At 56.5% G+C, this 14,232-nt stretch overlaps 1 protein-coding gene across 2 annotated transcripts; it reads right to left on the minus strand.

Annotated features, from left to right (window-relative positions):
* Nucleotides 1-31: 31 nt before the first annotated feature.
* Nucleotides 32-14,218, minus strand: VAMP7 (vesicle associated membrane protein 7). Of its 2 annotated transcripts, none has more exons than XM_048318759.1 (9): nucleotides 14,184-14,218; nucleotides 12,021-12,124; nucleotides 8,735-8,890; nucleotides 7,110-7,167; nucleotides 6,474-6,611; nucleotides 4,542-4,632; nucleotides 4,195-4,262; nucleotides 2,631-2,723; nucleotides 32-1,748 (listed from the first exon to the last, which is right to left on the minus strand). In XM_048318759.1, exons 3-9 carry the CDS (start codon nucleotides 8,878-8,880, stop codon nucleotides 1,680-1,682), a joined length of 663 nt encoding a protein of 220 aa, XP_048174716.1. In that variant the 5' UTR covers nucleotides 8,881-8,890; nucleotides 12,021-12,124; nucleotides 14,184-14,218; the 3' UTR covers nucleotides 32-1,679. The 2 variants fall into 2 exon arrangements, with proteins under 2 accessions (XP_048174716.1, XP_048174717.1); XM_048318760.1 differs by having other exon boundaries at nucleotides 8,735-8,893.
* Nucleotides 14,219-14,232: the final 14 nt, after the last annotated feature.

Below are 14,232 nucleotides of genomic sequence, written 5' to 3' on the forward strand. Positions count from 1 at the left end.
GTAGGTTTCCCACAGAACTAAGGAACTCTGCTCTCTGTACAGGAATTTTATTGAAATCAAGGTCATGTTTTTACACTAATGCCTCAGTGCATCCTCGAGAAGGAAAGGAAGGATTTTCTTTAAAAATTATTGGTACGTAAGACAAGAAATCATCCAAATGAACGTGGTAACAGCACGATCCCTAAAACATGCACAGCTGGACCTGGGGCTGCAGGAGCAGGGGCTGCAGGGAGGGCTCTCCAAGCTTTACATTCAGAACAGAAAGAGAAGCAGGTGTCAGTGGCCACTGGCACTTTGTGGGTATCAAGGTCCCATCACCCTTGGTGAGACTTCAGCCCAGCAGGAGCCCAACCCAAAGGAGCCACTGTTCACAGGAGAACTCTTCCCCTGGGCCCTGCTGGGAAGCTCCATGGTCAGTGTCACACGTGGAGGAGCAGCAGAGCCACATCCCCACCCTGCCAGTGTCACCAGGACCCTGCAGCACTGACCTCGTGCTCCAGCTCAGGCACCAGAAGCCTCTCCTTCCATCCCTCGACCTCCCTGGGCCAAAAGCAGATTCCTTCCCACCTGAAGGGTGTTTCCGTTTCTTCCCTGGGAAAGGAGCCCCTCAGCTCCAGCACAGAAGTGCCACCAGCCCTTGCCCAGGCCCCAGCAGCTCCGGCTCCCTCAGCCAGGCCTGGCTGGGGATGGAGATGTGCAGCTGGGACAGAAACAGAGCCCCTGAGCCTGCATTTGGTTACCAGCCTTGGGTTTGGTTTGAAATCCTTCCAGAGGAGAACGTTACCACATCCTCTGGCAGAGCCCTTTTCCCTCAGACCCTGGAGAAAGTCACCAGCCACCAATGCCCTCCAGTTCCAGTGCACACCTTCCAGGAGAAGCACAAGCAGCAGCTCTCTGACACCTCAGCAAGCCAGACTGGCCCCAAATTCACCATAGCCAGTGACAGAATTCTATTCATTGCAGTCCACCCTCCGAAGAGGAGCAGGAGAAATCATCTGTGAGAAAGCAGATCCTGAACTGTGCAACCGTCTCCTTTCCTGTGTCCGTTCAGCCATCAGGGGGGAGATGAGGAAGAAGTGAGGATGAAGAGGCAGCCATTGCACACACTGAGGTGACCCCACAGCCTCCTCCTGCCTGCAGGATCACCTCCAGGAACAGGGAGACGTCCCCAGCAGCAGCACCTCCACCTGTGAGTGCACAAAGCCCAGACCCCATTTGTTGTACCAGGGTGACACCGTGACCGCCCCGTGGAGCAGCACCGAGAGCCACAAGTGGCCAGATGTGGCACCCCAGACCCGCCTGTCCCCGTTAGTTTGGCTCAGCCCACCCCGAACCACCTCTGTGGGACAGCTCCATCCCAGGTGGGACGGCTGCAGCCACTCCTGTCCCCATCCAGGTGCGAAGCCACACGGACACGGGGCCGGCATGCACGGAACCCTCCGGAAGGGTGGCATTGGGACAGCAAAAGGAACGCAAAAATCCTTTCAAGTAATTAACCCAGCCCACTCTTGAGGTCACAGCTGCAGGAGCAGCGACCAGCTGGGGCTGTCTGGGTGATAAGGCAAAAAGTCTGAAGTCCTGGAGGGGTGGGAGGTGGGAGGTGGTGACAGGTGGGAGTTTCTCTGGAGGTTCCTTCTTCTCACTCTGCCTCATCTCCGAGTGCCCAGCACCAGCTCCAGTTACTTCTGCACACAGCTGGGCCAGGCCAGCCCACCGCACACGGCCGACAGGATGATGTACAGGATCACCTGGCAGGGAGAACGGGAATGCTGGAGGGAATTAGGGATTCCAGCACTCACCAAGTGCCCGCAGCACACGCCTGGAAACCCCGGATTGTCAGAGCCTCGAGGAAAGTACCACCCTCCTGTCCCTCCACATCGCTGCAGCTGAGAACTGGCCCCATGCAGGAGGTGACAAAGGGCTTCCCACCCACCCTGACCCTGCAGCTGCCCTCCAGCCCCCTCCCCTTGCCCCATCCACAGTCCTTACAGCTGGAGGGGAACTGTCACACCAAAAAAGCCACTTCTGAGTCACAGAACAAGATCCCACCAGGACTGGGGGCTAAGAAGCCACCCCAGCTTGAGCAGGGCACCTCAGCTGCTGCTGGGGCGAGCAGGGGCAGCTCATGGACTCAGTGCTCCCATCTCCTCTCAGAGGGTCACAAAGGTTGGAAAAGACCTCCAGGATCACCGAGCCCAACCTTTGATCAAATCCCACCATGTCCCAAAGTGCCACAGCCACTCGTTTTCTGAACACCTCCACAGTGACCCCAGCTGGGTTTAACCTCTCTGTAAGGGAATTTTTCCTAACATCCAACCCGAACCCCCCTGATGCAATCTGAGCCCATTTCTGCAGCTGCCTGCGAGAAGAGGCCAACCCCACCTCACCACGACCTCCTCGAGGTGCTTGGAGAGCGAGAAGGTCCCCCCTGAGCCTCCTCTCCTCCAGGCTGAGCCCCCCCAGCCCCTCAGTACTGCAGTACTGATTTCCCAGAGCCTTCCCCCTCTCCTCACACAGGCCCATCAGGACACTCCTTGCCCTGGTTCTGCCCCCCCAGATCCCAGGATAACAGCGTGGGCTCGGTGTTCCCAGGGGCTCAGCAGCTCCAGGCTCCTGTGCTCCACACTTACAATGGACACGATGATGATGACGATGGTGAGCTTGAGGTTCTTCATACACATGGCTCGGGCAAGGTTCCTGCTGGTGGTTTTGAAAGTGACTGACTGCAAGAGAAAACAAGGAAAATCCCAGGATGGGTTGGGTTGGAAGGGACCTAAAGCCCATCCAGTGCCACCCCTGCCGTGGACAGGGCCACCTCCCACTGTCCCAGGGTGTTCCAAGCCTTGTCCAACCTGGCCTTGGGATTCAGGGGCAGCCCCAGCTGCTCTGGGCACCCTGTTATGGAGAGCTCGTGCTGGTCCCATTCTGTGTCTCCTCTCTGTTCCCTGCAATTCCACTCATTCAAAACAGGGTTTGGGCACCGAATGACCCCAAATGCCCCCCAGGCTGGGTCAGTGCAGCCATTCCCACACGTTCCCCACACAGCTCAGGGCAGGAGGCACTACCCATGCAAGCAGCCACGCCAGCTGGGATGTGCCAATTCTCCTACAAACCTCCCTCCACGAGGCTGCAGCACAGGAACCACATCCCTGTGAGCTGCAGTTCTGCCCTGGAGCCCATTCCCAAGGTGGGCAACGTCAGCCCTGGGTCTCCTGGGTCGCTCCCTGCTGGGCTGTGGGACACTCCCACTGCAGGATATTCCATCCTTCCTCTCCCTGTGGTTTCCAAAAGCCAGCACTCCCTGGGACAGCTCCTCCAGGAACTCAGCCCAGCTGCTGAAGGAATTCCAGTCCCTTCCCCTAAAGCTCTCCCTGAGCTTTCACTCCTGCCACCACCTGAGGAGGGGGGAAGGTTTCAACACCTGGGGGCTGCAGGACCCTTCCTGCTGGGTAACTCCAGGCATCTCTGCTGCCCCTCCAAAGCAGGAGGGCTTCCTGACAGCCGTGAGATGTTTGGATCCCCACACAGGAGCTCCTGGCACTGTCCCAGCCTGAGGATTGGATGCCACAGGAGCTGGGCACCAGGCCAGGATGCTGCAGAGGGGATGCTGAGCCAGGGCAGGGGATTCCCAAAGGAAAGACAAAAAGCTTCCAGAGTGCACAGCACTTTACCAGATAACAGTGCTGCAGAATTACATTAATTTGGGGTTTTTTTAAGTCTGCACTTCCGCAGAAACACTCCAAGAAGCTCCAGAGTCTTTAAAGATTATTTAGATGCAACAACTCAAGCTTTTAAAATTTTAAATCAGCCACACTTTCCCTGCTGGGATCAGAACAGCTCCACAGATGCACATTTTCCAGTTTATGTGCACCCAGCTGCCTTCAGGCCAGGCTGCCAGGAAGTGTAACCGTGGTTTTATCTCTCCTATCGCTGCAGATAATGAGTGGGGAAGTGGGCACACAGGATGAGGACAGGAATGTGTCACCCTTGGCTGGCTGTGGCACCAGGAGCAAGGGGGAGCTGGATCTTCTCCAAACTGGGATGGATGCAGCTGGGAAACAGCTCAAAGGAGGGGGAAGGATTCCCTGCAAGTCTCGATGCTTCTGTGTCCCTGTAAGTGTCTCCAGGTGCTGTCCCCACCTCCCTGCTCCCTGTGGAGCAGTAACACAACTTCCAGGATCTCCCCACACTCACCGAATCCACGAGATTCTCTGTTTTATCAATCAGCAGCTCCAGCTTCTCTCCTCTTTGTGCCACGAGGTCTGGAGAAAAGAGACAAAGATCCAGCTCTGAAGGTGAAATCCCAGTGCCAAAAGCTGCTCCCAACACCCAACCCCAAGCCAGGAGCTCCTGGCTGCAGTTCCCAGCCTTCCCGGGATAAGCTGGGACTTAGGGAACAGCCTCACATCCCACAGGCTGCATTTAGGGCTGAATTTCGGTCAATTCCAGATCTAATTCTCTATTTTGAGTGGTCAGACTTGTCAACAGCCAAACCCAAAATAAAGGAAGCTGCAGAGAGCATTTCCCAAGGGAAGCAGTACCGATGTTCCGGACCATGATCCCTTTGAGTTCGTCAATCTGGGCTTGTGTCTCTGCCACCTGGTCTGGGCCTCTGCTCTCCGAGTGGTATTTCTGCAACAGAGAACGGGCAGAGAAAACAGGACCCTCAAAAACCAGGAGGCAGGGAAACGGGGATCCTCAAAAACCAAGCATCAGTGAAAACAGGACCCTCAACAAACCAGGATCCAGTGAAAAAAGGACCCTCAACAAACCAGGATCCAGTGAAAACAGGACCCTCAGCAAACCAGGAGCCAGGGAAGACAGGACCCTCAGCAAACCAGGAGCCAGGGAAGACAGGACCCTCAGCAAACCAACAGTTTGGGAATGCCACATCAGACGTTGCAGGTGGCCAGTGTGAGTGGCCTGACTGCCCTCCCCAAAGGAATGGAGCAGCCAGGAGCCATCCCCCGTCCTGGAGCCATCCCAGAGCTCTCCCCTGCCACCTCCTGGGTCAGCTGAGCACCCACTGACAGCTCTGCTGCTCCCAGCCCCTCTGGTGTTATCCCGAGCACTGCTCCTGTCATCCCTCCCCCTCAACTCCCTTCCCAAGGGACAGGGATCTCTCTCAGACTGCTCCTCCCAGCCTGGGGATCCCGGGGATCCTTTGGTGACTGCACAGCTCGGGGTGGGTGAGAGCAGCACGAGCCAATGCCAGCTTAGAGGAGCCTCAGCGCTGGCAGAACCCAAGGCCCAGGCAGCATCAGGGAGCTGAGCTCTGCTATTCCTGCATGGATTTTAAGTCACTGCTCCATGACCACCCACAGGGCTGCTGAAATCCTGATTTTCTCCTGGATAAGGCTCAGTTTGCATCCCTGACAGCACAGGCAGCCAGTCTGACACTGCCACCTCCAGCTGGGCACTCACACTCATGGTGACAGCACCAAATCCAGCGGCTCCTCCTCCTCCTCCTCCTCCTCCTCAGGGGGAGATTCCCAGGAGGTTTCAGACTGGCCACTGCCAAAGCTGGGCACTGGTTTTACTGGAAGCACAGCCTCCCTTTGCAGGATTATCCGAGTGCTGCACCTGAGCTGGGGCTGGATCTCTGCCTCCCCCTCAGCTTCACACAGGAACCTCCTGGAGAACCATCCCTGCTCCTGTCCCCCTGGGAATGTCAGCCCTCACATCCCATGGAATCAGGGAGGGAAGGGCTCTGCCAGCACCCAACTGACACTGGGATCCCAGCAATGTGGAAAAGCTCGGGCAGGCAGCTCCTGCTGTGCTGGGGGGGATGGAAAGGCTGGGATTTTAGAGCAGTATCAGCCCCATGGCTTCAAAGACAGCCTGGCTTTTCTGATAAGGCAATTCCAGCTTATTCCAGCCCTGAACATCTTATCAAGTGCTGAGTCAGCACTGTGGGTAGTTTCAGTCCCCACGTATCAAAGGCTGGAGAGGAAAAGCTCCTTCCCCTCACACAGGAAGTTAATCCCATTCCTTACACACTGGCATTACTGTTCCTCGCTCTCCCTCTGCTGTGGAAGCCAAGGAGCAGCTCCTGGAATGAACTCCCATGACCCTCCCTGCTTCACACCCCCTTCACAGTCCCAAATTCCAGTGCAAACTCCAGGCAGCAGCAGCGCAGGTGCAAATCCTCCCTCAGAGCGCTGGCCTCACCCTGCACCCACCACACAACTGGGACAGCTGGGAGTCTCCCAGAACTCCTTGGCTGTCCCCCTCCTTCTGCACCTGACACCCCCAAAGCTGGCCCTTCCCGTGGGATCAGCAGGAAAACAGCCAAGCCCTCCCTGGAGAACAGCAGAGTACCGAGAGCCTCCCACCCCACAGGCACAGGGCAGGGACAGGCCCCACCATTCCCAGGGCATCCTGGCTTTAATCTCATCTCAAACCCCCCCCAGCCAAGGCCAGGAGGATTGCTGGGGCAAGCTGGGCTGGCAGGGAGCGGCCTGGGGGCTCACCAGCTGTGCAGCCAGCACGGAGGAGAACTCGCTGTTCATGGCGTAGGGCAGGGCGGTCTGCGCGCGGGAGCCGTACGTGGTCTGGAAGCGCTTCTTGATCTCGTTCAGGAACGTGAAGGCTCTGGAGCGCTCAAAGTCCTGGGAACGGAGAGCAGGGAATGCCAGGAGTCCCACAGGGCTGGAGGGGCTGCAGCTGCCAGCTCTGGCTGGCTGTGACACCGGCTCTGGCTGGCCCAGCTGCACTGCTGCTCTCAGCGGAGCTTCTCCTTCAGCACCCCCAGAGCTCAGGAGCACCAGGCAAATCCCACTGGCAGCTGGAATGGCCTCTGCGCCACCAACCCAGCACACGGAGAGAGAAACTGGGCAACGCCAAGGACTTCACCCCAAAACTCACCATCCACAGCAGGGGAAGGTCCCTGCCCGTGGCTGGGGTTGGAGTGGGATGATTTTTAAGGTCCCTCCCAACCCAAACCATGCCACGGCTCTGACTGGAGCTCCAGGCTGAGTTCAAAGCTGTCACTGAGGTTAGAGCAGCTCCGGTGGGACACAAGGCACCTCAGATCAGCCCTCAATAGATCCCAAAATTCCCAAACTCCCCAGAGCCTGCCCGGGCCCAGCAGTGCCCCAAATACTCACATCATCTGTGATGCACAGGTAAATGATCCTGTCCTGGCAGATGTAGTGGAACAGGTAACTGCAGGGAATTGAAGGAACAAAAGGTCATTGCAAGCTGCCACAGGACTCATTTTCCAGGAGCCACTGCTGCCTCTGGGGCCTTTGGGGGCTGGGAAGAGAAAATCCCAGTTTTCCTACGGAGCTGGCACAGGTGCCAACATGTGCCAGGTAAATGTCCAGGTGTGGATCTACCCTGTGTCACCTACCCTGGCACAGGCTTCTGCCCTGAAGGTCTGTTCCCATAAAAAAGTTCCAAAATCGTACAAGTCTCCTGGAAGGAGGGAGGTGAAACTGGTCTGGTACCACCTTGGAGACTCCTCAGAGAGTCCAAGAAGGATCCCAACAGCAGAGAGAGAGCAACCCCAAGAATTCCTGGTGCCAGAGGGCTCCTTTTCTCTGGAGATTTATACAAAAGACACAGAGGTTCTTCTTAAAAAGAAAAGGAACTCCTCAAATGAATTTCAGGAGTTCAAAGTAACTCAAGTTTTTCCTGTTTCAGAACAGGGTAAACGACCTTGGATGGAATCCAGGGAGTTTTCCAGCCTATGGGCTGGGACCCTGGTGAGGCAGAGGATCCCTGGGAGACTCCAGACAGGAGGAACAACTCCAGGTGCTCACTGAGCTTCACAACCCTCACATTCTGCCCAGTTACCTCTAAAAATGCACTCCAGCTCTCCTCAAACTCAGCTCTGCAGTTGGCTGACAGCACTCAAGGCAAAGTCCTTTCCTTTCACTGAAAGGAAATCCCAGCAGCAGAGAAGAGCTGCAGCACCCAAGGTGTGTCTGACTCCAGGGCAGGCACTGCCTCCAGAACATCTCCCACAGGGACTGCCTGTGCTCCCGAGGCAGGGGAGGACGTGGGAAGCCCATTCCCATCTCCTGCATCCTCAGAACAGCTCTGACACAACAGCTTGGGCACCAGAGAGGATCCAGCCATGCTGCCAATTCCAAAAAAAGAGCTGGAATGGGCTCCAGCACCTCTAAATTTGTTTTTTTCCGTGGCTTTTTTAGTTTGTTCCTGTTGACTCACCCGCTTCCCACGTGCAGGAAGTCCCAGGTGATGAAGGAGCTTATCCCTGTCCTACCAACACTGACCAAGGGTTCAGAGAGCTGGAAAAATCCCAGGAAAAACCCCTCTGTCCTGCAGAGTGGCTTTGGGGCAGCTCAGGATGACCCCACGTGATCTGTGAGCACAGCTTGTCTCACAGGCCCCGGGATCCACACGCAGCCCAAGCTGGGTGACAGTTTTACCTAAGGCCATGTTCAAGCCTCAGAAAATCCAGGGAAAGCTCCCATGAGCCAAACTCCAAAGATTCCACAGCTGGGCACCCTCCAGCCCACTTTGGAATTGCATAAAAAGAGGGAACTTGATTTTGTACCAACTGCCTTGTGCTGCTGCTGGAGCTGAACTCAAATCCTGGTGATGCTGCAAAGCTCTGGGGGACAAAAGGCACATTCCACCAAACGGGAATTTGGATGGAAAAAAAATCCAGAACTACAGAAAAACCCCCAGACACACTCAGGTTATTGCTGTCCTCGTGCATCCCCAGCAGTGTCCCCCAGACCCAAAGGAGAGGCTCACTCACTTGCCATGGGAATAGGTCAGTTTGTTGTTCTCGGACGGGATTTTGGCCAGGATCTGCTCCGTCACCTCCAGGAAGTTCCCTCCACACCAGGCGTGCTTGGCCAGGATGGTGGTGCCCCTGGCCACGAGAGCGAACAGGATGGCCATGGCTCCTCTCCTGCTGGGGGACACAACAGGGCTCAGCTCAGGAGCTGGGCATGGGGACCTGCAGGGTGGCACCGGGACCTGCAGGGTGGCACAGGGACCTGCAGGGTGGCACCGGGACCTGTAGGGTGGCACCGGGACCTGCAGGGTGGCACGGGGACCTGCAGGGTGGCACCGGGACCTGCAGGGTGGCACCGGGACCTGCAGGGTGGCCCCTGGCACTGGGACCTGTAGGGTGGCACCAGGACCTGCAGGGTGGCACAGGGACCTGCAGGGTGGCACAAGGACCTGTAGGGTGGCACCGGGACCTGCAGGGTGGCCCCTGGCACGGGGACCTGCAGGGTGACCCCTGCAACAGGAACCTGCAGGGTGACCCCTGGCACAGGGACAAGGACATGGCCAGGACTCAGACAGGACTCCACGACCACAAAGTTCTCTCATTTCTCCTTTTAGGTTCTGCTCAGGACGACACCAAACCCTCTAGAAGGAGGGGTTTTTATCACCACCGTGCCCTGCACTCGGTGATCCCACCGAGAACTCCCCCTGCCTTGTTCCCACCTGGATTTCTACCTGTTAGTGCCCTTCTGTTTTGCTCTTCAGCTGACCTTTAAGTTCTTCCTTGCTCATTCCTGGCAAAGCTGCCCGTGCCCAGCTCTGGAGCACAAAGGAAGTGCTGGTGACACAGCTGTGACACAGCCCAGGGCTCTGACTGCTCCCAGACTGCCCCAAAATCACTGCCCCGAGCTCAGTCCCACCAGAACATTCCCTTCCATGATCCAGACGCTCCCAGGGTGTGTTCCCTCAGGATTGCTGTAAAAGCTCATGATCCGCCCAGCTCAAAGCAGGCAGAACCTCTGCAAACGGATCCTTTATCCTCAGCTGCACGTGGATCCACCTGGCCAGGGCACAGAGAGCTGGGAAGGACGAGAGAAGGTTGGGTGGACACCTCAGAGCCCCTTCCAGTGCCTGGAGGGGCGGACAAGGAAGCAGGAGATGGACTCTGCATCAGGAACTGCAGTGACAGGACAAGGCAGAACAGCTTCCAACTGAAAGAAGGAAATTCAGGGCGGATATACGGAAGAAACTGTTCCTGGGAGGGCGGTGAAGCACACAGGGTGCCCAGAACAGCTGGGGCTGCCCCTGGATCCCTGGCAGTGTCCGAGGCCAGGCTGGACATTGGGGCTTGGAGCAGCCTGGGACAGTGGGAGGTGTCGGGGTTGGAACTGGATGAGCTCTAAGCTCCCTTCCAACCCAAACCCAAACTGTGGGGCTCCATTGGTCTCCAGAGCTGGAGGAACATCCCTGCTGCCACAGACAGGGACGCTCTTAATCAGCTCAAGTATCAGCACATTAATCTACTGCCAGGGCCAGATCTAACACATGGAGCACATGCCAGAGCCCAGCTGCGACAGCTGCCCCGCTCATCCCACACATCCATAAGCCTCTTTTCTGCTTAGGAAGGGCTTAGGACAACTTTGGACCCTGCAAAACCCAAAAATCTCATTTTTCACTTTGCACTTAGGCCCTGTTTACCGCCTGCTCTGTTCTGTGCCTCGAAGCATCTGGAAAGATCACAGACCTGTCCCAAATGCCCCAGGACACCTCTGGGGACAGCCACAGAGCAGGAGCACTGGTTGAGCTTCTGGATCCGAGCACAGGCCGTGCCCAGCCAGACTTTCCATCCCCCTGGGCACTGCCTGATGGGAATTAGGGATCTCTCCTGGATTAACGTGAAGGGAGGTCCCAGCAGGGCTCACCTGGGCACTCTGAGCTCCACAGACCCAGGCTCAGCCAGCACCAACCAGGGCACCTCCAAACCTCCCACAGGTCTGAGCCTGGCATTGGAGGGGAAAAGGAGAAAGCCATGGATTTATCCACAGGACAGACTCCACACACCCAGCTGGCAGCACTGCCAAGGGAACAGAACCATGGAATGGTTTGGGTTGGGAGGGCCCTCAAGACCATCCCCATGGCAGGGACACCTTCCACTGTCCCAGGCTGCTCCAAGCCCTGTCCAACCCCGCCTTGGACACTGCCAGGGATCCAGGGGCAGCCACAGCTGCTCTGGCTGTTGGGGTTGACCTTCTGTGAGCTGCATTTAGTGGGACTTATCCACAGTTTAGTTTTCTTTCATCCTCATAAACTTGCTGGGTCTGGTTTCTGCCTTGGCTGCTCTTCAGGTGGAGGTGGTGGCTCCTGCAGGAAGCTTCCAAGGAATTGCTTATTCCCTCATGTTTCAGCTCTGAGTAATCTCCCGTTTGGATCATTTTCAGGTCGAAATGCTCCTGTCTTAAATAATATCATAAGCTAACTATCCCCAGGGAATTCCCTGCACCCTCCTGGCCCTCCAGATCCACTGGACACAGAGGCTTTGGCTAGCCCAGGGCTGCCCCAGGCCTGTGGAGCAACACCAGGGCACGGCCTGGAATCACAACCACCACTAAGCCTCTTGAGCAATCCAGTGCCTGCTCCTGCAGTCACCCAGCAGCAACAGAAAGGAGCAGCCGTACCAGAAAACACCTCCCCAAAGCTTCCCCCTGCCCTGCAAGGACCAGCTAACCTCAGGGCTGGTTCCCCAAGCAGAACAATCGAGCAGAACAATCGCAGCCTCACACCGAGCACTGGGAAGGGCTTTAGACCATTCCCTCAAGTCTCTGTGCTTCCAATACCGGATATTCACAGAGCTCCCACCCCAGAGGATGCTTCAGCAGCAGCACGGAGGAGACACTGGCTGCCACTGCAGGATCCCACAGTCCTCAACTCCCGGAGTTCATGGCTCTCACCTCCCTGGATTCACAGCCCTCGTCTCCCCAAATTCAGACCTCAACTCCCCACATTCACAGCCCTCTGCTCCCCAAGTTCACACTCCTAACTCCCCAAATTCCTGGCCCTCGCTGTAGTCAGGACACAGGAGCCCCGTGCTCTGCAGGAACACCAGCCCCAGCTCTGAGCAGAGCGGGTTAAAGGAAGTAAAAGAGATTAGCAAGGAGCGGTTTTGTCCCTGAGCAGCCCTGTACCAGTCGTGTTAGTAACACAAAGCTGTTAAACTGCTGGAGAACGTCCCTCCTCAGCAGTTACAGGAGTCAGGAGTGAAACCCACTTAAATCAACCCCTTTGCAGAGCTGTTTGCTATCTAAACTTACAATATTACACAGCTGGAAGCAGCCGAGATCAAACCTTCCAAAAAGACACTGCGAGATGCACGAGCTGCTGTCTGAGGTCCCTCTGGGGATTTAACTGAAGGATCCTGGAAACACAGAAGGGTTTGGGTTAGAGGGACCCTGAAGCCCATCCAGTGCCACCCCTGCCATGGGCAGGGACACCTCCCACTGTCCCAGGCTGCTCCCAGCCCCAATGTCCAGCCTGACCTTGGGCACTGCCAGGGATCCAGGGGCAGCCCCAGCTGCTCTGGGCACCCTGTGCCAGGGCCTGCCCACCCTCCCAGGGAACAATTCCTTCCCAATACTAGGGCACAGAAAAAAGGCACAGAAAAACCTCTTAAGCAACACCAGAAACACAGGCTCAGTCTCCAACACAATGTTTAAAACTCCTGTAAGGATGATTTACTGTTTTCCAGTGGCTCTTGCGGCCCAGAAGATTCGCAGCTCAGTGCCACTGAGGAGGTCCCTGCCTGTGCTTCCAGAAATCCTTACAGAAAGCAAAGGGCACCACGCTGCTGTTTAAGCACCCAACAAGGGGAGGTGTTGCAACCCAGCGAGTTGCAAACTGCTGCAATAAAGAGATCGTTTGAGCAGGGTGAGCTCAGCAGAAAGCAGCCCAGGCTTCCCTTTAACCTCTGCTGGGCAGCTGGAAAAATCATTATTTCATTACAGAATATTCCAACGTGAAGCCCTGGGGTTCTCCTGTTCATTTTGAGCCTGAGAATTGTGACATTCGTGCTCCAGCTCATCTCAAGTTCAGCTTCAAGATCACAGAGTTTATCAGGTTCCCCCAGTGCATCACCAAGGAAATTAATCCACGTGGTCTTCCAGACCCATCACCCTTCCTGGAAGCAGCATTACAGGGTTTGGAGGGGGGCAAGGACACAGAACACGACGGTGATGAGGTCAGCAGCTCTCTAGAGAGGGAACACGTGCACCCCAAAGCATGGAATCAGGGAATTGTGAAGGTTGGAAAAGCCCCCCAAGACCATCGAGTCCAACCATTCCCCAGCACTGCCGAGGCCACCCAACCCCTGTCCCCAAGTGCCACATCCACGCGGCTTTTAAACCCCTCCAGGGACGGGCACTCCGCCCCTGCCCCGGGCAGCTGTGCCAGGGCTGGACAGCCCTTCCCAGGCCAGAATGTTCCCAATATCCCACCTAAAGCTCCCCGGCACAGCTACATCCTGCCATCCTGTCACTGCTCGCCGGGAGCAGAGCCCATCCCCCTACAGCCTCCCCGCACCCCCGTGATGAATGAATGAATTAACTAATTAAACCACGCAGTGCTACATCCTCCCCGACACCGTCCACTCCCAGACACGCCAGTAACACACCAGTAGCACACCAGTAACACACCAGTAGCACACCAGCAGCACCTCAATAACACGGCGGGAATACATCGGTAACACCCCAGTAATAGGCCAGTAACACAGTAATAACACACCAGTAACACGGCAATAACACACCAGTAACACAGTAATAACACACCAGTAACACGGCAATAACACACCAGTAACACACTAATAACACACCAGTAACACACTAACACACCAGTAACACACTAATAACAAACCAGTAACACCCCAGTAAGACACTAATAACGCACCAGTAACACACCAGTAACACGGCAATAACACATCAGTAACATGGCAATAATACATCAATAACACACCAGTAACACACTAATAACACATCAGTAACATGGCAATAACACACCAGTAACACACTAATAACACACCAGTAATACACCAGTAACACACTAATAACACACCAGTAACACCCCAGTAAGACATTAATAACGCACCAGTAACACATCAGTAACACCCCAGTAACACACTAATAACACCCCAGTAACACGGCAATAACACACCAGTAACACGGCTGTAACATCCCAGTAACACACTAATAACACACCAGTAACACCCCAGTAACCCCCAGCAGCCCCGCTGTGTCCCCCGGGCCCGTCCCCGCTCCCACCCCGCTCCCGGTGCCGAGCGCGGCCTCCTCCCGCCGGCAGCGCCTCCGGGGGCCGGGGCCGGGGCCGGAGCTGTGCCCGGCCAGACCCCCACACCCACCCCCATCCCCACCGCCCAGCCCGGGCCCCGCGGCCGCCCCGGGGCCCCCCGAGCCCCCCGCGCTCACCGGCGCTCCCGGGCCCCCCGGCCCCGCTGCGGCCCCGCCCGGCCCGGCC

Source organism: Corvus hawaiiensis, chromosome 14, assembly GCF_020740725.1.
Source record: "Corvus hawaiiensis isolate bCorHaw1 chromosome 14, bCorHaw1.pri.cur, whole genome shotgun sequence".
NCBI classification, from domain to species: domain Eukaryota; kingdom Metazoa; phylum Chordata; class Aves; order Passeriformes; family Corvidae; genus Corvus; species Corvus hawaiiensis.

Bases quoted from the DNA above. Each gene is read 5' to 3' on its own strand.
- VAMP7 (XM_048318759.1), bottom strand. From the start codon at position 8,880: ATGGCCATCCTGTTCGCTCTCGTGGCCAGGGGCACCACCATCCTGGCC. The intron at 7,168-8,734 runs GTGAGTGAGCCT...AATTCCCTGCAG, and splicing joins CTGACCTATTCCCATGGCAA to TTACCTGTTCCACTACATCT. The intron at 1,749-2,630 runs GTAAGTGTGGAG...TCTCCCTGCCAG, and splicing joins TCATCATCATCGTGTCCATT to GTGATCCTGTACATCATCCT.